Here is a 21,868-nt window from a genome sequence, read left to right as displayed (position 1 = left end):
AACCTTATCATCATCCACAACACCCTTTGAGAGCACCCTGTACACCAGGAGCTTTTGCACAGCAAGAAGGCAACAGCCCATTTCAAGCCACTCAAAATTTACTAGGTAAAAAACACATTTACATCAGACAGTGTGAACCACATCCCCAAATGCTTTTTTGGGGTTTTACAGCTTTACTGGAGAACATCAGCAGCAGTACTGCGGTCAAACACAGCCAAGAGCATCACTCGGTTCCACTTCGCATGTTACCAAAGTTAACACAACTCAGCCAACACAAGTATCATGTAGTATGAACAGACTCAAAGCAAACTTTCAACTTCATATTGATCTACTATTACTATTCTAGGTTAAAGAGAAATAACACAAATGCTATTAAAAGAAAAACAACTATAAAATTACTTTCTTGGAAGGCAGATGACAGATGTGGACTACTGAGAATTTCAAATGAAAGTAGAAGCAAATCAGACAACTGGTCTCTCACAGGGCAGAGAATCAGTGTTACTGCCAAAGCTGTGGTCATTCGTGTTTCACCAGGCAGAGATTTGAGAAATCTCTCATACTGCAATAATAAAAACATATGACTTGCACAGGACTGCAGACATGAAGTTTTATCTTCATACCATTTACTGGGAATCAATATTAACTAAACCCAATAGCCTTCAACTTCCAAAGCCACAGATTTTTAATGGAGAACGCAGGTAATCTGCTCTTCCAAAAAAAGGAAAGTCAGTTCTCCATAGGTGTTTACTGAAGGCTGAAGGAAGTGTCCCACTTTCCAGCATGACAATTCACCTGCAGAATAAGCAACTCAGCTGGTTTTAATGCTTTAAATATTCAATACAATAAAACTTAGGCCCAGCAGCACAAAAATCCCTTCTGGATTTGCACCGAGCATCACTAAGTACAAAATACAGCCACAGTGTTGCACTGACTTGAGAATGACAGTATTGACATCTCTGGGTATCAAACCAGCAACTATCAAACCACAGTGCTGCTGCGAGGCAGCTTCTGCATGGAGTAAGCAAACGCCAAGCTGGGACAACAACTCGGGGACTGTGTTTAAGGAGAGCATTTGCCTCTGATGCTCTCAGAGGCTCCTGCTACCTTATAGTTGAAGTTTACCCACAATGACAGCTGGCAACAAGAAAAAACAACAGTAAGTGTCAATTTAAGGCCTTCCAAGAAGAGCATTTGCCTCCTCCCTGTGCCTGTGAAGCAGAAAAGGAGGAGTTCCAGACCAGCCAAAGCTCAGCAGTGAGCCAGAGGGTGACATGAGCCACAGCACGCCAGCTCAGTGCAAGGCAGCCACGTGAGAAGGACCCAAGCCCCACGTGTGCTGTGTTCTTCTCCCAGAAGGACAAACCCAGGAGCTTGTCTGTTCGATCACCCAGACGTGGATTTCTTCACCGAGTCCCTTGGTCTGCACATGTTCGCTCTGCTCAAGTATCCACCATGTCCAACAGAGCAGATAAGTGAAGCTCAGAGGCAACTTCACCCTCCTTGTTTGCTCTGAGGAGCTGTTGCAAGTGTTTCAGTCTGTCTGACAGTGTGGGGTTTAGCTCCTCCACCAAAGGCTTGTGACCTTCTGGATTTCCAGCCTGGGCAGAAGGAAGGGAGATGAGACTAAGAAAGAAACGTTACCCAGTGCCAACAAAGAACTTCTCAGCTCAGTGGCTGTTCCCCCATGGTTGAGAATAACCAGGGAGGTCAGCAGCCCTCACCCCTGAGGAGATAAAGCAATAATAGCACATTCTATTTCTGTTCCTGGCCTTCCTTTAACTGGAGGAAGCTGACACACAACAGTGATTCCTCAAGTTAAAGTGCAGCACCACAAAGGGCAGTGTTATGACCCCAAGTTAAAGTGCAGCACCACAAAGGGCAGTGTTATGACTGCCAACAGCAGAAAGCATTAATACCTGGGAAGAAATCTTATTCCAGATCTGCAGAAAGCATTCCCCGGAAAGAAGTGATTTCCAAGGTCTAGTTTTTCAGTTATTTCCCAAGTCTACCCAACACAGCAGGCCAACATAATTCCCACTAAAGGTTTTGCAACTACAGTAGTTCTGGCACCTGCACTCCTCAGAACTATAGCTAAATCTCAGCACCACCCTTTCCTACCTCTTGAGCAGATGGCACAGGATTCTTCATCAATGGACAGGTGACATTTGGGGTGGAGACCAGAGACTGGGGCAGGTAGAGAGGAAGCCCTAAGAAATCACCAAAGGGCTTGATGTCCTCAGCTAGATATTGGTGCAACTGTTCTTCAAACCTGGACAGAAAAATAAAGAGCACCAGTCAAATGTCAGCCTGGTTTTGTTCTTGTAACCAGTGGGTTAACCAACAGTTTTGGGTTCAGAAGTGTCTGTAAGAAGGATCTGATGTTCACAGTCATTGCCAACACGGTCTGACATACCCAACCGCTATGATGAAAATCCACCCATAGAAGGTTGTGGTCCAGAAAGGACTCACATATCGTTAAGATGTCCAACTGACGGAGAAGGCAGAAACCCTTGGGCCAGCCTCAAAAGCTTTAGTTCTTCAGCTTTGTGATCTGCATTGCTCCAGGCACCAAACTGACACCCCAAAGTGGACTTTACAGACATTTGTGATAGTGCAGGACACAGATTGCTGTACACACTGTACTGCTTTAGGTTTGGTGGCTTGATTGACCACAGTTTCCAACCGTTCCTCAAAGCTCCAAGTATTTCTATCATCCTGGGACTATTCCTGTGGTGCAAGGAGGAGCTAGCAGGGAACTGCACTGCACTGATGTGCTTGATGAAATTCGATGAAACTGGACACAGTCTAAGGCTGTTTCCTAACACTGTTGGACTTCAGCTTCCCATTACATACAAGTTAAAATTGATGACAACCCTGTCTGGAGCTGAAAGGATGCTGCTCTAGGAACTCACCTCCTGCTTTCTATCTTCTCCTGTTGCAACTGTGCCAACAGACGCTCTGGGAGAAGCTCCCGGGCCGAGGCAGTGCCTGTGAATTCATCTGTACCGGGAACACTCTTCTCCTGACCTGACAGCATGCTCATGCCAGAACCATATTGACCTGGCATCATAGAGAGGCTGTAGGGTTTCTTAAAAGAGATGGGAGACTTTACCCTTGACCTGAGGGGAAAAGACCACAAAACCAAACAAAAGCACAGAAATTGGTATCAGTGTGTTGATTTTTTTTGCCCATTAACTTGAAGTTTGGAAATAGCAAGAAGTAAGAATTGAACATTTGAAGACATAATTCCCTCGCACCAGGGTCCAACATACCACCACCTGTGTGGGGGATTTGAGAGGAAGTAACCTGACAGGGGGCTGAGATTCACCCCAAAGTATCTACCCAACATCTCCTGCTACACAGCAGAGCAGCACCTAAGCTTCCAACAGGGAAGAGGGCCTGGCCTCTCTCTGACAAGGTTCGGGAAGCGAGCTAGACTCCCGAGATCTCACATACTTTAATGCCACACAGCTCTAAGGCAGCCTGCGCCCACTAGCATTTTCTCTTAGCAGGAGGATTTTCCACATGTCTTCCCACAAGTTGGGGACAAAACTTCCTTTTGAACTCAAAATGCTGCAAAATTTAACATGTAATTACCAAAGAGTAAATCTGCAAACCATCTAACACGTAATTGGGCTGTCAGGTTCAGGGTGTAAGGGAGCATAAAGCACATGCTCGTGATTTATTCCTGTGCTCTTCCCCAACCTCATGCTATTTTTTCCTCCACACTGTGTGCTTAGACTACAAGTCTGTAATTCCAAAGCCTCAGCAGTATTTTCCTTGGCAGAATTTCTCCACTTTGAACACTTTAAGCACTCCCCAAGCAATCCATTTCTTTGAGAGCTGAGTAACCCTGTGGAAATAAACCCTACTTACTCCCCTCTTTCAGCACACCCTTGGACATCATTCCAAGATGTACACAAGCACGTCCTGGGAGGATGCCATATGCTGGGTTTCAGCACTGTGAGGGCACTCTGTAGAGGCCCCCATCAGCCTCCCTGGTCGATGGCACAAGGGAGAGCTGAATGCTCCTCACCTCGTGTGGCTCTGCCGGATCTCCTCCTGCGTGCGCAGCCTGGCTTGTTCCCATGAGAAAGGGAGAGTGAAGTTCTTTAAGTGCTCCTTGAAGAAGTACACACGAATCTGACCATCTTCACTTACCGCTTCTGTGAATAAACCCAAAACCAACATTGAATATTAGAACAGACCCTCCCCCTTCAGAAGAGAAACTCAGTATTAAGCCAATTTGAAGCAAAATTTGTGTGTTCACTTTCAAGCAGCTTTAAGTTGCAACCTGCATGTAAAAAGGAGCTTTTTGAGCTGATTTACTGTTCTAACAGACACCAGATTACTGGGAAAGACTGTAAAATGCTGCTTTATCTTAATTAAAAAAATTCTAGTGCATCCAAGTGCAGTGTTCAGCAGGCTAAGTAGTCATTTCATTTAAAGAAGTTCCCTATAGTTAAGCCAAACAGGGCACCAAAAGCCAACCCACACACTTGAAATTGAAAGCAAACAAACCCAAGACAAACTTCATTAACCCATGGAAGTGCTCATTAACAGTGGTGGCTGCTGGCTCAGCTGACCTGAGCTTACCTGGCTTCTGAGGGACCAATTCTCAGCCTTTGGTTGAATGTAAACCCTCTCGTACTGGGAGACAAGGGTTGAAAGACTCTGACCATACAGACACAGAATTCCTTAATCACAAGCTCAAGTCAGGTTATAATCAACACTAGACACACATTCCAAAGAGAAGACAGTGCAGTAAGCACAGGAAGGTCACAGCTCCCTCCCTGACACACGTAAAGGCACCACTGTCAAGTTATTAAACACTCTTATGCAAGAAGTACCATCCACGTTGTAGAAGGACATACAATACCTGGAGTAATACGCAGTTTGGGTGGTTTCCAGTCTCTCAGTTTATGATCAATGCAGGCTAACAATATATCATCCCAAGGGATCTCATCAACAGAAGGTCCATCTTCATCAGAGTTCCCAGATGTTCTGTTTTTCCACTTTTGGTAAGTTTTGCTCAGCAGATTCTCCACTTGAGACTGGATCAGTGGTTGAGTATGGGTAGAACTTGCAATCTGAGACACATACTGAAAAATCATGTGGCAAACAGGACGCCAAGGAGCTATGGGAAAACCAAACCAAACAAACCAACAAAGTAAATGGCAGGAATTTGTGACTAAGCCAAACTACCCACCCTACAAGCTGGTAGTTCAACACAGCACAGGCACACCTGAGAGAATGATGTGCCACCAAGAGGATACTGCAGTGTGAAGTACGTACCACCTAGAGGAGGCAGATCTAGGTATGGGATCTGGAAGGACAGCACAGCCTTCTTCAGCCAGGCCAGGTGATCAGTCGTGTTCCACTGCAGATGGGGCAACTGCTTGTTACCCCCAGGCTCTGAAAACTCAGTAACAGGCCAAGACAAGTCACAAAGGTGCTCTGAGGATGCCACATCTGAAAGGAACTGCAGCACGCTGTTGTACAGCTCTGTGATGACCCCAGGCTCCTGAGATGGCAGGCCAGCTAACCGCCTCTCCTTCCAGTCATGGTAGAAGCGCTTGCCAAATTCACCATCAATCCCATCCTCAATGTACTCCTGAAGGGTCTGACTGCAGAGCTCAAGGGACTCAGGGCACTGCGAAACCAGCCAGCCCACAGCCTCAGAAATCTATGGCACACAAAACAAGGTGGTTGGAAACTGCCTGCAGCGATTAGGACACAAAGGATTCAATCATGCTATCCTAAGTTTGACGTAAAATCCCAGACTGGTTTGGGTTGGAAAGAACCTTGAAGCTCATCCAGTTCCAACCCCCTGCCATGGGCAGGGACACCTTCCACTAGAGCAGGTTGCTCCAAGCCCCTGTGTCCAACCTGGCCTTGAACACTGCCCATGTAACACTATTCAAGATACTATGCAGCAAAATACAAACGAATCAATTCTCATTATCCCAATATTTGCAACAATAATTCTCCAAATTAGGTGGTCACAAGCTAAATTCACATGTAGCAGGCTCAGGAACAGACAGAAAGAGGCTGTTCACCCCAAGCGCAGTCATGCAGTGGAATTCCCTGCTATAAGACTCTGGGGATGTCAAAAACTTATCTGGGAGGATTTGGACTATATCCAAAGAAGCCATGTCTGATCCTGGCAGTCCCTGACCTGCAGAGAGATGCAAGCTGTGAGGTTTGTGGGGGGCATCACTGAGGGCTTGGCTTGTTCTCACTTTCTTTCTTAGGCACCTTCTTCAGACACCTTGAGAAGGGAATACAGGGCCGGAGCTGCTTTTGGTCTGAGGCAACTTGGCTGCTCTTGGCCATTACCATCTCCAACCTCTCCAAACCATCCACAAGAAACTATTTTAGACTTAAGTATCATTTTCCATCAAGGGCTTTTGAGTTGTCTCCAGGCCACTACTGCCAAGCACACAATAAACTGAAGGACAAGAGGAGAAGCTGGTGTCTGGAGGCTGTCAGGGAGAGATACGTATGTGAGAGGACATACGTGAGAGGACAGAGGCATCCCTTAGTCCCATCCACCAAGATGGAAAAATACTGGTGAACTCACAGCAGCCAGAAGAGCTACAAAGGGTCCTTTGTATTTTAGGACTGAGAGCAATTTGAGCTACTGAGAACATAATCATTCCTTCTAAGGCATTAGGAATTGAGAGGTTAACGATAAACCGACTATCTCTTTATGTGAGCTGCTGTTCTTACCCTTCTAGTGCCTTGTAAGTCATTGATAGAACCTGGGAGCTCAACCACGGTGTAGTCTGATATAAGCTGGGCTGAAATCAAGTCCTGCAGCATCAAACCTTAAAAAGAAGAAAACCTGCCATATATACACAGAAAAAGAACACACCTTCTCTGACCACACACTCTGCATATGTTCACAGCATCACTTCTTTCCTCCATCCTCACCCACAAACACCCAGGATCAAACACTGTGTGCAAAGGAAAACTGGAAGCCAAAAGAAAGTTCATCTCTTTCCATATTGATCAGTTCTTAAGGCCTCAGAATTTCTTGCAAAGCCTTCCCCCTTTACTAGGTGATGTATTTGAGACACTGCAACAGTTCTGCTTGGGGCAGCCCTAAACATTCACACTGGTTTTTTACAAGGCACAGAAATAGTTACATACCTTCTTCTACTTCTTTCTCTATGGCTTCATCTCCCTGACCAGGGACTAGAACCACCAGAGGAACTATTGGGTGGAAAGGTTTGGCCTGAAGCAACTGTTTCAACTGCAGCAAAGCTGAAAGCCAATAAACATCATCTTCTGAAACATCTTCACTCCTAACTCTAGGTGGCAGGAGAAGGATGAGACCACTGGTTCCGAGCAAGTCTTTTTGCATCTCAGCTGCGTCAAGCTCAGAGTTAGAGAGCGCGCCATAGGCCACCTATACAAGCAACAAAGATGGTAACAATAATGTAGCTAAAGCTAAACCAAGGTATTTTCATAGCAAAACCTGCAGTTTACTACCATTAGCGTTCAGGTTTGACATTCATTACCAGGAGCTTTACAAATCCTAAGACAATGAGCTGTTGGACAAACATAGATGTGTTGAATAGATGCAGGTGAGCACAAAAGTGCACTTCGGCACCTGTTTTGGCATCAGGAATGGAGCTGATTGAGGTTCTAACTATTGCAGTGTGTTTAGGCAGGTATTTACTAAGTCGATTGGAATCAAGGGGAAAAAAAAAAATCCATCTTTTTTCTGATCTTTTCAACAATCCCACCCCTCCAGCATCATCTCCCCCTATCTGACAGGACACAGCATGAAAAGCTTCTACACAACAGCCACTGGAAAAGAGCACACTCTGCTCTTACAGCCTGTTAGGTATCATGAAATTGTTCTCACCTACCTTTACACACACACTGACTTTAATACTTCGGCTCCCTTGCACACCAGGTGAGCTAAATAGCGTCAGTGTTTGAATTCTACCTTCTGCATGGGAAGCGTTCCTCTCCCAGCTTTTGTCTCCCATGAACTTGGTTTTCAACCAATCCACCAGTACCCTGGCAAACAACAAAGAGTTTAAGCACCAAACACCCCTACAACACCACAATCTATCATAACCTCAGCCTTCATATTGCCTGGATTTTACTAAATAGCTATTAAATGTCCTGAAATTATCTACATTTCAAGGAGTTCTGTGTTCACTATGAGCAAAAGGAATTCAGTGAACAATGTCAGGAGAAGATCCAGACCACTGCAGTAAGTTACAGCTATATTCTTTAGAGCACTCTGGAGAAAAACAACACAAGCCAAAACAACAAAGCCTGGAAATTTGACACGGTACAGGGTGACAAAAAGAACACATCAAGGACTGTATACTACTGCTGTTCTGCTGTGTGACTGTCCTGTTTGAGAAAGGGACCCAGCAACCATCTCTTCTACTTACCTGCTAGGATCAGCCTCCGCATATTCATCATCATTTGGCAAAACCAATATCACCTTCCAAAAAAGCTGTTCTTGTTGAAGTGGAGTATGTTCAGTGATTAATGAGACAAGATCCAGGGGAGTCCAAGCTAAATCACTTAAAAAGAGAAAGATAAACTGGTGAAGAGACACCCCTTTAGTGCTCATTCACACCTGGGGAATGATTTTAATCACAGAATCATAGAATGGTTTGGGTTGGAAAGGACCTTAAGATCATCCAGTTCCAACCCCCTGTAATGGGCAGGGACACCTCCCACTAGACATGTCACCCAATGCTCTGTCCAACCTGGCCTTGAATGCTGCCAGGGATGGAGCATTTACCGTTTCTTTGAGCAACCTGTTCCAGTGCCTCCTTATATCTAACCTGAGGAAGAAGTTCTTTACTGTATCTTACAATACTGGAAGTAGCTACTGTCCAGTTCAAACAGTCCAAAATTAGAGCAAATTCCTTAGATGTGTTGCCATCTATTTTACCACAGACCAGAGGCCTTCAAGAATTGCAGCTGCTAAATCTGATACACGAGCCTTAGTTTGGGGATCGTGGACCAGATATGAAATGCTCCACACTGCTTCAATATGCTGCCCCAATAAACACACAGACCACGAGAATGCATGATGAGCCATGAGAAAGCAGACCTGCTGCTGCACTGGAGATATCTACATCAATCCCTTCCTGCAAGCCAGGCTGATAACAGCTCATTTACTCCTCTCCCCTTATATCCCATCCTACTCAGGTACAAAAAACCCCATAATATCTATCAGTTCCTTAAAGTTACACCCATGGCAATAGGACCACATAGCCTAATGCTTTCATGAATGTATCCTCCAGTTTCCCTTACCTCAAAAATACTCCCAGAAGTAGAGATACCAGTGGACTCTCCAGTATGATTTTCCATTCCTTACTGACTTTTCGGAGCTCTTTGACATTTCTGTTACCGTTTGCTTACAAAGAAAACAGGGATCAAACACCAACATACCTTAACAACTGCTGGTAGAAGTGCTGAACTTTAATTTCATGTGCTGTCTTGTTTCTCAGCCAATTCAATCTGGAAACAAAAGATACCTGGTTGTAATTTTTGGTGTAAAACAGGTACTTTAACCAAATTTAAGGAACACTAAGACGCGAGAAGTACTGCAGACACTTTAGAAAGTGGCTGCTAATAGAAGAAGGATTTACTTGTATTTTCAGTCTTTGTCAGGGCATTTGTGTCCAAAGTGTCTTTTGGTGGCTATATAAGAACTAAGTTTTGCAAAACCATTAACATTTGCAATGGAAGAAGAGGGCTACTTTGGAACTTACCTTCCAAAAACCAACCAGATTGCCAACTGCTGTCACTAGAAGTATCTTTACCTTGTGCAAGAGACTCCCAGCTTTCCTCCATTCCCCAGGTTTACAATCCTCTTGCACAAGTTCTCCATGGCTACAGGCCATTCTGCACTGGGGGACAGTGCTTTCAGCTTGTTTTGTGGATCTGTGCAACAGGGAGCAGCTGGAAATGCCCTCATTTGACGTTTCAGCTTTGTTCGAGCTGCTACTGCCTCCCTCCACCTTTGGAAGAGAATAGGTCACATTAATAAACTCTTCTGCAAATCAAATGGGTTTTCTCATGGGAAAAAATCTTCCCTGTGAGGGTGCTGAGGCGCTGGCACAGGGTGCCCAGAGAAGCTGTGGCTGCCCCATCCCTGGCAGTGTTCAAGGCCAGGTTGGACACAGGGGCTTGGAGCAACCTGCTCTAGTGGAAGGTGTCCCTGCCCATGGCAGGGGGTTGGAACTGGATGAGCTTTAAGGTTCCTTCCAAACAAAACCATTCTGTGATTCTGTGTTTCTCATCTTTGCTCTTCAGATTGGACTCGGATCTCAAACACCCAAGTCATCCTGCCCAGGGCACAGTGTGAGGTGGTGCATGTGGATGCTGCAGTGGGTTCAGGCTGTATTTCTGCACACAGCAGCAAAGCCAGAGCTCAAATGAAGCATGCACAGGATGAGACCTGCCAGCTATACACATGCAGCGTCCAAAAGGAGTGGCCTTATGCCCCATTCAAAAAGCCCATCCAGACAAAAGGAGCACTGAAGGCTATTTACATGTGTCCTGAAGAGACCCATGAACTCAGTTTTAGGACAGAAAACTCTGCAAGGGGAGGTGCCCCACAGAAAAGGGTCTACTCTGCTCCTTCCTATTTAATGGTGAGAGATACCACCTGAAATGCACCTCAACCTGACTGCACTGGGGCAGTACAGAATGAATCTCTGCCTTGGAACACCATAACAACCCCGTAACACTCTAGTACATATCCAAAAAAAGAAATGTCCAACAGAAAGACTACAAGGAGGAATTGTTACAAGTCTCTGAATAAAACGAAGCTGAAATCTCCTACCAAGCTCATTACCTGACTCCAAGGAGATGTGCTCCCCTCCTCACATGTAGTAACTTATGCTTCTGAGAAAAACAGTTTTGTTACAGGGTGGCAACTCACCGCTGTAAGTACTTGCAGAAACACTGGAGCTCCTGAAGGGTTTCCTTAGCAATCTGGAAGATCTCATCCTCCAGAAAGAGCTCCATGACATGACCACAGACTTCTTCTGAGCAGCGGGCAATACGGGCTTGCCGGTCTCTTTCTAAGGCACATCTAGTTCAAAATGAAACAAACCGAGACCTCTAGTGAGGTGGAGGCTGCAGCAAATGCCAGTGCAATTAGCTGAGGTGCACACAGGGAAGACCATCACATTTAGCAAAGGAAAGGCATTTTCCATACTTCTGTTCTACACCCTTCCAAATAAGACCTGTGATCTATCAGAAGGTTTAACACTGATCACGAGCATCTAACAAAGGGTCTACAAGAGAGACCACAGCTGAGCCGTATGGGAGTCAGACAAAGAATAAGCACACAGGGCAGCCTTGCCCTAGAAAATCCTCTGTGCCCTTCACCTTGGAGAACCACTACTGCCTGACAGCATGACTGCAAACTGGCAGCTTGCTGTACAATCAAGGATACTTTCCTTCTCAAGTAGCTTAGTAAAGATGACGTCAGAGAAATCCAAGCAAGGATCCTACCACTCCGTGACAAATTCTTACCCATAGGAAAGCATCCTACAGGAAAGTACAGCATACAGTATGTAGTACTTACTTTAACTCATTGGTTGAAGCTTCTTGAACACTCTCCTTTATTACTTCTTCCATTAACTCCATCCCCACCAACTGGCTCAACTGCTTTATTAACTTTTCTTTTTCCTGCTTTTGCCTGGAAGGACAGAGAAAAGATTTACACCAGTGGCAACACTGAAGTTGTACGCTTGCAAACCTGCTGCTTAGTTACACAAGCGCTACACGCAGTGTCAGACAGTTAATTCACATAAAACTTGAGTTGCCACCTGCTGATTTCTCTCTTCAAAGATAAACAGCTCCGCATGGAGCCAGTTTTCCTTCAAAAATACAGATAATAATAGGGTGATTTTATTCTTTTATTCACAGTAAGTTAGAAGCAAGTAGCTCACTCAGAAGGAAAAGTTCCTGCATATAGCAGAGCTGGGATCCATCTCCCTCTCTGGAAGCTCTGAGGGTATTAAAGTTCCCAAAATCCCCAGCCACCATTTTCGTGGTGGCTCTGAGGTCACCAAAATACGAGTTAGCACATCTGAGCACGTGGAAGGGGCAGCCCTGCCTGCACAATTCCAGGGTGAGACAAACTGAGTGCTGTTGGCATGGCAGGAAAACACAGGGGCTGATTCCATGGGCAAGGCCTCAGGTTGGCTCCAGCTGTTGTAAATGCTGCCTAAGGATGAATACAGCCCACCATGAACAGCAAAAGCAGCCACTCACCTCTCTTCCTCTACTCTACGTCTTTCCTCTTTGACACGCTCCCTTTCCGCATTAAGCACGCTCCCAGCCACTTGTCTGAGGATCTCCCCCGTCACTTCAGTCACGAGTTCCTCTACAGCAGCCTCCGAGGTGCTGTGCAGAAAGAGCAAGTCTCTTTTCAAAGCCAGAAAGTTTTCATTCAAAGCCCTATATTCAACCTGGAGAAGAGAAGCTGCGTGGAGACCTCAGAGCAGCTTCCAGTATCTCAAGGGGGCTACAAGAATACCAGAAAGGGACTCTTCATCAGGGACTGTAGCGATAGGACAAGGCGTGATGGGTTTAAACTAAAACAGGGGAAGTTCAGGTTAAATATAAGGAAAAAGTTCTTTACTGTGAGGGTGGTGAGCTGCTGGAACAAGTTGCCCAGAAGTGGTAAATGCTCCATCCCTGGCAGAGTTCAAGGCCAGGCTGGATGGAGCCTTGGGCAACATGGTCTAGAGTAAGGCGTCCGTGACAGTTTCTAGTCAGCAGCCACCCTGGAAACCAGAAAATCCGCTTTCTTCCTCAAACCTAGTTTTATTGCTGACCATGACATCACATTGTATGGACTTTAGTCAGCCTGGGTCAGCTGTCCCTGCTGTGTCTCCTACCAGCCTCTGGCACATCCCCAGCCTACCCAAGGCCTGCAGAGTGGGAAACAAGGGAAGAGTGGGAAACCTTGACCCTCTGCTGTTCAGCAATAGTCAAAACATTGGGGCATTAATAACACTGTTTTGGTTACAAACTCACATCTATGACTACCAATGGCCTTGGAGAGGAGCCATTATCTGAAGCAGAGAAGCAACCAGATCTGGACTTACTCCTTTTTTTTTCTCCAGGCACCTTCCCTCCCACAACACACATTTCTTGCAGCAGTTGTGTGAGCGTCGTGCAAGGCAAGGTGTAGAGGTTTGCAGTAAGCTTTCCATTAGCCTAGCTGGTGTGTAACAGAGACGTGGCAGGCATCTGAAGAAAGGTCTGCTCTTCCCTCAACTGTATCTCCTGATCATACTGTCATCTACTGTATCACACTATCTCCACTACAGACCTTGCCTTCTTAAGTCTTATGATCTTCACACATGGTGCTGCTATGGCAAATTGCAGCTCTGATGACTGACTGCAGGAGTAGCAGCAATAAATGTTCCTTACCAGATGGCAGCAGTCACATAAGCCACTCCTGCTCTGCCGACTTCGCTACACTCTCCATTGAGGACCTCCTGCAAGAGCACGTCCACCACGTCTGCGATGTCCTGCAACAGAGCAGACGAAGCAGCTGAAGCAAGATGCAGCCCTGCTCAGGATGGCCTGGGCACACATGTGAATTGGGAGTAAGGCCTTTCAGCCTTGTTGAATTGACTGGAATTGGCAATGTTATCTGTATTTCTACTTACAAACTAAGCTAACTTCATCAAACACAACAGCCTGGAAATGTTAGACTACCTAAAAGACTAGTAACAGCCCAGAAACAGGAGCAGCTTTTGGTAATACATATGGGCAAGTCAAGTTAGGAAACAGTAACTAAAAGTGAATTTTGAGAGGGATTCCTATTTTCTTACTTGAGAGTTTCTCTCATTCTAGCTGATTTAATTCCAAATGACCAGGTCTAACCTTCACTGAAATGCAGCCACGTTTAGGTAGAATAGGCAGCTGTAGTTTACAAAGCAATGAGAGACTCTGAGATGGGTTCAGCATTAGTACATATCTAAAAACATGTGGAATGTAGAAAAAGAGGAAACAGCACAGATACACAGGGTACACATTCAATATCTAACATCAATAGTCACATATTCACCAGAAGAAACTTTGTCATGTCTCATATTTGAAGTACGTGGCATTAAGAAACAGCTCAGTATTATTCACTAAAGCAAAGTTTACCTACTAAGTCAAAGATAATCACTTTCTACTATCACTTTCTGACTCTCTCCTTAGAGGTTTCTCAAGTAAATGCTGAACATATAGAACCGGTTATCCTATGTCAGGCTCGCATGTGAAATCATTCAAGACTTTCTCTTGTCAGAATAGTCCAAGGAAACAAGCTCTCAAGGTATCCAAAGCACTAAAGCAGGGAGCATCTCCTTTTGATTCTACATAACATGTGCAGATTCTGGAAAACTAAAACAACCTAAGAACTCTGTTATCTTTTATTATTTTCACAGATTTTTCTCATATACTTCATGATGGGTTTAAATTTCCTTACTGTGTCTGTGTAGACAGGCTGAGGCTTCGAGCAGAGAGGCTCAGGTTGTCCAGGAGGCTGGGAGATGGTCTGTGGAGGAGGCAGCACCGGCACAAGCTGACGAGGTAACAGCGAGGACAGAAGGTGAGCTTGGGGCTGGACTCTTACTGCTGCAGCATCTAAATCCACACCTTTGCTTTCCACTCTTCCTTCTTGGGATGGGAGGAGGAGAAAAATTAAGGAAGCCAGGTCAGTCACAAGTAGAAGCAAAAGCATTATCTTCAAAAGCTGGCTTCTCTGATAAACCTCATCATAAAACAAGCCGATAACAGAGGCTTGCTGCCTTGAAGTTAAAAATACAGTTACATCATAGAAACTAATTTATATTTATGAATATTTTATACAAAACATTAAAATTTTTATTGCACATTATATACATTCCCAATAAAACAACTGTTTTAAGTCAAGTACACCTAGCACCTATACCCCCCTCTTGCATAAATAGAAGAGCTGTACTTTCAACAAAAAAACCTCTATCTTCAGTAAACCTGAAAACCAACATGATTTTATGCACACAGTGTGAACAGCTGCAATACAAAACCTGCAAACAGAAAAGGAAAGTTGGCTGTCTGAAGGAGCCAAATACCTAGTTATTTCACCGTTGTGGTTTAAGCCCAGCTGGTAACTAAGAACCACGCAGCCGCTTGCGCACTCCCCCAGTTCTTTCCCCCCGCTCCCGGAGGGATGGGGAGGAGAATGGAAAGAAAGTAACTCCCACAGGTTGAGATAAGAGCAGTCCAGTAACTAAGGTATAACACAAAACTACCACTGCTACCACCAATGATAATAATAATAAGGGAAATAACAAGGGGAGAGGATACAATTGCTCACCACCCGCCGACCGATACCCAGCCCGACCCGAGCAGTGATCTGGGCCTTCCGGGTAACTCCCCCCGGTTTATATATGGGGCATGACGTGCTGTGGTATGGAATACCCCTTTGGCCAGTTTGGATCAGGTGTCCTGTCTCTGCCTCCTCCCAGCTTCCCCTCCTCCCTGGCAGAGCATGAGACCGAGAAAGTCCTTGATCAAAGTATTTCTTAGCAAGAACTAAAAACATCAGTGTGTTATCAGCACTGTTCCCAGATTAAAGTTGAAAACACAGCACTGCACCAGCTACTAAGAAGGAGAAAAATGACTGCTACAGCTGAACCCAGGACATTCACCTATAGTGGCAAAATTGTGCTCATTTCCCTTCATGTGTTTCCTGTATTAGGGAATGTGTTTTATTAACCAGGTTGTTTCTTAGCTTTTACAGATACCTAAGTGCATTTAAATCAAAGCATGCTTCCATTGCATCCAAACTTCCATGAAATTTCAACCCCTGTGAGCCAACAACAGTTCCTGCTTTGTAAAACAGAACTCCTCACAGAGCCAACACAGCATTATACTCCTGAGCAGTATCTAAAACTGCATGTCTGCTCTTACCTGTTGTTTCCACGCTGGATTTTTGGCTAGTACTAACTTGATCCACAGAGGTGCTTCCACCAATGTACTTGTTCTGTCCATTGAAGCTGGACACAGGCACATGGTGAGGTACCACAGGCAATGGGCCACCATTTACAACTTCCCCAACCAAGACAGTTAGCTTCTGGCTGACAAACACGGATTTCCGTGGTTTGGGTAATCCATCCGGCTCCAAGAAAGCTGAGCGATTCAGCTCCACATAAGCACTGTGGAAAGATAAAAACCAGGAGTACATCCTCCAAGCTCCAGTAAACTACAGGTTTTCAGTTAGTGGGGGCAAAGTGAGCCAGGCAATAGGCACTCTGGCTTGCTCCTTGTAGCCTGGATCTCAATCTTTGGCTGGAACCAGAACAGGGAAGGCAGAGAGCACTGTCCTCACACCTCTCCTCCCAGTGTACAAACTGTACTAATGTTTCTGGGCACCCTCGTGGACTGTTCTGTCCCCTTCTCCTTTTAACCTTTATCCGCTGTGCATATTATAGTTTTACCTAGACTACATAGAATCCTAGAATGGTTTGAGTTGGAAAGGACCTTAACGTCATCTAGTTCCAACCCCTGCCACGGGCAAGAACGCCTCACCCTAGACCATGTCTCTCAAGGCTCTGTCCAACCTGTCCTTGAACACTGCCAGGGATGGGGCAGCCACAGCTTCTCTGGGCCCCTGTGCCAGCGCCTCAGCACCCTCACAGGGGAGAACTTATGCCTTATATCTCACCTGAACTTCCCCTGTTTAAGTTTGAACCCATCACCCCTTGTCCTGTCGCTACAGTCCCTGATGAAGAGCCCCTCTCTGGTATTCCTGTAGGCCCCTTCAGACACTGGAAGCTGCTCTGAGGTCTCCACGCAGCTTCTCTTCTCCAGGCTGAACAGCCCCAACTTTCTCAGCCTGTCTTTGAATGGAAAGTGCTTCAGCCCTTGATCATCTTCAGGATTGATACATTCCACTTGACAGATGTCAGGGCTATCTACAGAAGTAACTTTAAAAGCCACAATCATCTTCTAATCTTTGCACCTGTAGTCTGGTGAATTCGTTATTTCAAACCAGAATGTTAACAGGAAATAGAACATTAACTGGCATGCTCATGTGTTTTTGTCTGTTCCAGTCTCCTGAGATTGGAAGTCTGCATGAGCACACTTTACCCTGTATGTATTTCCATGGCAGACACTCTTATCTGCAAACTGTTGGCCTCCAACATCCTCAGAAAAACTGGTTTGCACTGTTGACCTTCATCCCTCCCTACATACATCACAATAATGCCTGAGAGTTTCCTGAGAGGCAGAACTGTATCCTCATTTCCTACAATTCAGCTGCAAGATAAGAACCTGAAACTATTTATTTTTTCTACTGGGTTATCCACAATGTCTCTATCTAGAGAGAAAGACCTTGGAATCCAATGGAGAAGGAGATCCAGATTTAACCTTTCAGAAGGCTGAAGGAATTTTGGTGCCTTGAAATCACTTGTCACCTCATCAAACCAAGTAAAAACCAGTAAGTTACAAGTGCAAAAAAGGTACCATGGGAAGTCATGCTAGTTACAGGGATACAAACCCCATTTCTTGAGAGAAAGACATAAAACTAAAGACATTTTCATAATTACAATAATGAAAATAGAACAGATGATTAAAATCTGTACCCATCTCTGTCCTTGTGCTTTGCTTACAGAGCTCAGCCCTTTTCCTTTGCCTGTTCTTTACTTTTCCTGGTTGCAAAGAGCAGGAGCAGCCTATCCACTCTAATGCTTCACCTAACATCAGTTTTACTCCACTGAGCTCTTCTACCCACACTTACCCATCAGATACACTCAGGCCATAGTAACTTATAAAATCAGTTGCTTCCTCACAGTCTTTGAACAGGAGCATGCGGACCAAGTGATCCAAGGGAAACACTGTACATCTTTGGGTGCTCACAGTGTAGGCAATATTGAGAGATTTGAGAGCATCTTTACGGATCTGGGGGAAGATAAAAGAAAAAGCCTTGTAACTACTAAGTTAGAGAACCCAAAATTTACTATGAAGTGTACTATAAACATGAAAATTATGTTAAAAGAAACCAGTACTTTGTCAAATAGCCACATGACTATTCAGATTTAACTGCTCTTAAACTCTATGTACTTGCTTTCTAGTTTCTGCTCCTCTTTGATGCTGCCCATTTTGAGCATATCCCTTTGTGACTCTTGTACAGAAGAAAAAGCTTGCAAAGGCTTCTGAAACTGCAGGTTCATGCTTCCTCTGCAAGTCTTAGGCCCACTTCTCTGCTTCCCAATTATTCGCAGGGAAAATACTATGGTTTTGTACACAGTTATGGAGAAAAACATGCCAAGAAGAGCATTTTAGTATTTGCCTTTTGTATCACGGCTGAACATTCTTGATATATTTTTAAATGCTTCTAAAGAAGCAACAATAAGATTATTTTTAAGGCTAAATATCTACCAAGTTTTCCGCTAAGATTTCCTCCCAAAAGTCCCAGACTGTTTTTTTCTTATTCACACTTAAAGAAAACATCCATCTGCCTTTTTCTCACCTGGTTGAAGTAACAGTGTAAGAGACAGGCATTCAGATAGGAAGCTGCTTGCACTAACTTGAAAAACCTCACAAAGTTGTTGCTGTTTAATGCAGCAAAAGCTTGAACAGCAAATCTAACTTCAGGAGAGTTTCTAACCTCTGGATGAAACTGCTGTACTTCTCTGTGGAGACAGAAGACAGAGACAACCTTTTTGCTTCAATTATTAACAATCACAATTCAATAGCAACCTGAAACAAAAGGGAATTAAAATGAGGATCTATAAGCAAGACATGCAACTCCTGTCCAAAACAAATGGCTGTGAATTAAATTCGCAGCATTATTTCCTGATCATTAATCTTCTAACAATGCCTGCATCATCAGCATGTTATTATTGAGGCATATCACTCCAGTGTCTAGGGAGGAAGGCAGTTAAGAAGTTGACCAGAAGAGCAAAGTATGCCTCTGCCCACAAAATGTTTTCTTCCTTTTCCTTGGTCCTACTGCAGATAAAGCAGTGAAGCTCAGATACCACTCTGGGAAAAGAAGAAAAAATTGCCTTGATTGAGAATATTGAAGATGTTGGGGGGTTTGGTTGGGTTTTTTTTTAAACTACCTGCAGAAGTTCCAGTGAGTTGTTCAGTGAGACAAAACAAAGCTGTTTTTTTCTTTTCTTAAAAAGAAAATACACTTTTTAAAAGGACCTAGTGAAAATGTCAAATAAAACATTATTACAGTACACTTTCTTTGGCAAAAAAACCACTTTACGACTAAGATTTTTTTGCTTCCATTACAATTTCTCAGGACTCAATCCTAATCTCAATTCTTCCCAGAAGCAAAGAGAGAAAACAAGTGGTATCTGTTGTTCCCACCTGAGAATATCACCCTTGTTGAGATTCAGCAAGACATTATAGCCTCTGAACTCTGCTTCACTCTTGCAGTAAATCCCCTTGTTAGCCAGGTCCTGATACATCTCCTTCAAGCTCTGCAGGCATTTAGTCATGTTCTCATTGTTGATTTTGGCATCAAAGGAGGACATGGGCTCTTCACACAAGTGGTGAGCGCAATGGATGTGAAAGCGAGTGCACTTCTCAATCAGAGACACCATCAGCGGGTTGCAGAGATGTTGCTGGGTGATATCCTAGCCAGAATTATACAAAACACACTGCATGTATCTTTAAGCTACAGCTGAAGAACACAGTCAACTTTCCAAAGGCACTACCTTTGGAAAACTCATTTCAACTGTGCTCTGAGTCACGTAGCAATTCAAAACATTTAAACTACTACTGCTTTTTGCTTCACTTTTTACAGCATTACGTGATCTTTTGCTTTCTATTATCAAACACCTCCATCCACCAGCACTTACCTTTCTTATTCCCCGAGTTCTGTTCCAGACAAAGTCATACCATTCTCGGTAGTTTCCTTCTCCTTGATCCATAATGTTTGTCACTAAATAGTCCATGGTCATGCTCAACACCTCAGAGGGTCTCAATTCATGGGGCAAAGGTTCCTCCTGATCTGCTGAAGACCTGCTATATTCCTTGATTGCTGCCGCATGATCTACCTGCAAGATATGGAGAAAAGAATCGAAGCCCAAGGAATAAGTTCAACTTTTCAGGAGTATAGAGGATTTCATCCCAACCATGCCTTTATTTTAGTAAGGAGCAGATTATTAAAGAGGTTTTTCCCCTGTTCACACTAACAGCTCATATCCATTCTGCTACAATAGCAAATATATTTTCTTTTATGATAGGATCTTAAGTGTTGACTCAGTCTCATAACCTTCCAGACAACATAAACTGCTGCCCTACAGTTTTAGAACTATAGTTCCAAAAGCCCATCTGTAGCTAAATAAAAGCCATGACAGAGTGAAAAAGCAATTTTCTAGCCTCCTTCTTTTACAATCGTGAATTGAGAGACATTAATGAAATGGCCTCCAGAATTTTTCCACCAGAATTAACCCTGTAATCGAGCTAAACAATACTGACAGCTTTATAAAAGCAGCAAGATGTCCTGGGAACAACAAACCCCCGCATGCAGAGGGCTCATACCTTGTCAGATCCTAGAAGCAACTCAAAGATACTGAGCTGGTTTCTCGTCTCCCTCATGTAGCGCTCCTTTTCAGGACACATGTCTGGGCAAGTGCCAACAACAGTTTTTGCTTTGCCAAGATCAGTCCTTTTGATTCGGGCTAAAAAAAGGAGAAAAATAAATAAAATTGAACAAACACTAAGCAAACACATACACTAGTTTGTTTTCATGATGAGCTTTTATCCCGATGTGCCAATACATGCCAGATGCCTCAAAGCTGGGGTCTGTGTGTTGGTCAAGAAGTACGTTGCTGCAGCAACAGTTACAGAAAGAGCTGGTGGGGAAAAGGTCTCTAATGATTCCCAGCCTACTCCTACTCAGAGCAAGACTGTCCCACAACTTGGAGTGGGTCAGAAACACACAACGATGGGATTCTCCCACTCTGGGGCCTGTCCCAGGGTTGCACCACTCATTTGGGGAATCCTACAGACCCTTTGATTGAAAAGATTGAAACCTCTAAAAGATACCCAATGTTTTGTGTCCTAACTAAGCACTGGCGATTTCACAATTTCACATGAAGTGGATGAAAAACCTGTTTGTCGATATTAAAAATAAGATCTTAAAAGTAGGGTCAGCTTTGAAATGGCAAGAAGAGGATGGAAGGGTTTACAACCCAGCACTGAAACAAAGTGCCATTTCTTGAAATAATTAGTAGTGTGAATTTAGAGAAACACAGTCAGGCTTTGGGTAGCTTTCTTCAGTGAGCCTGCAGGGGTGCAGATCTCCCTACACAGCCTCCTTCACAGAAGACAAATAGTCTGCTATTCACTTTCCACAAGAAATAAACACGTGCAATAAGTAAAATAGGTTTTTGCGTGTTGTACAAGAAATTAATGTATATAAGTACAATAGAAGGGTATTTAGACTGCTCCATGTTACTCTCTTTGAAGCCATTTCCACAATACCACAACAGCTTTGCAACAGACACCAAACACTTCATTTCCTTCCAGCAGAGAAGCAGATGTCACACTCATTAACTTGTGTGATTACCTTGTCGCATGATTTTGTCCCTCTGGTCCAAAAGACGGTATCTCTCTTCAGATGTCTCAGCCACTAATCCTACCAGGTTACTGAGAGATGAGAGTGAAGCTCCCAAGGCCTCCGAGCTCTGCCCTTCAGAAGTAGAATCAAACATTTCTGCTTCAAATTGCAGTGCCTTTCGAAGACCAGACTTCTTTGCTGGAGAACTAAAACCAGAAGATGTATCATCAATAATCTATTAATGCATGCCCCAGCTTTAATCAGTTCACTCTTTCTTTAGGACATGTTTGTTCAGAAGAA

General features: G+C 44.2%; 1 protein-coding gene across 2 annotated transcripts in view; it reads right to left on the bottom strand.

The window, feature by feature from the left end:
• Positions 1-80: 80 nt before the first annotated feature.
• Positions 81-21,868, bottom strand: part of MCM3AP (minichromosome maintenance complex component 3 associated protein) — a 26,601-nt gene continuing 4,813 nt past the window's right edge. Inside the window, exons 5-28 of one of the 2 annotated variants that reach the window (XM_030486646.1) lie at positions 21,578-21,774; positions 20,548-20,687; positions 19,863-20,060; positions 19,369-19,637; positions 18,518-18,680; positions 17,786-17,946; positions 15,958-16,202; positions 14,492-14,682; positions 13,444-13,544; positions 12,277-12,408; positions 11,585-11,698; positions 10,934-11,086; positions 9,810-10,007; positions 9,436-9,504; positions 8,421-8,555; positions 7,881-8,034; positions 7,156-7,414; positions 6,733-6,830; positions 5,296-5,686; positions 4,880-5,137; positions 4,037-4,166; positions 2,913-3,119; positions 2,119-2,269; positions 81-1,598 (exon numbers count right to left, since the gene is read on the bottom strand). In XM_030486646.1, the coding sequence (XP_030342506.1) occupies positions 1,440-1,598; positions 2,119-2,269; positions 2,913-3,119; positions 4,037-4,166; positions 4,880-5,137; positions 5,296-5,686; positions 6,733-6,830; positions 7,156-7,414; positions 7,881-8,034; positions 8,421-8,555; positions 9,436-9,504; positions 9,810-10,007; positions 10,934-11,086; positions 11,585-11,698; positions 12,277-12,408; positions 13,444-13,544; positions 14,492-14,682; positions 15,958-16,202; positions 17,786-17,946; positions 18,518-18,680; positions 19,369-19,637; positions 19,863-20,060; positions 20,548-20,687; positions 21,578-21,774 (4,273 nt within the window). In that variant the 3' untranslated portion in view covers positions 81-1,439. The other variant, XM_030486647.1, reaches the window with a different exon arrangement.

This window comes from Strigops habroptila, chromosome 5 (assembly GCF_004027225.2).
Source record: "Strigops habroptila isolate Jane chromosome 5, bStrHab1.2.pri, whole genome shotgun sequence".
Classification (NCBI taxonomy): Eukaryota; Metazoa; Chordata; class Aves; order Psittaciformes; family Psittacidae; genus Strigops; species Strigops habroptila.
The sequence above is the reverse complement of the archived record's forward strand: the minus strand, read 5'-3'. Positions and strand labels throughout refer to the sequence as shown.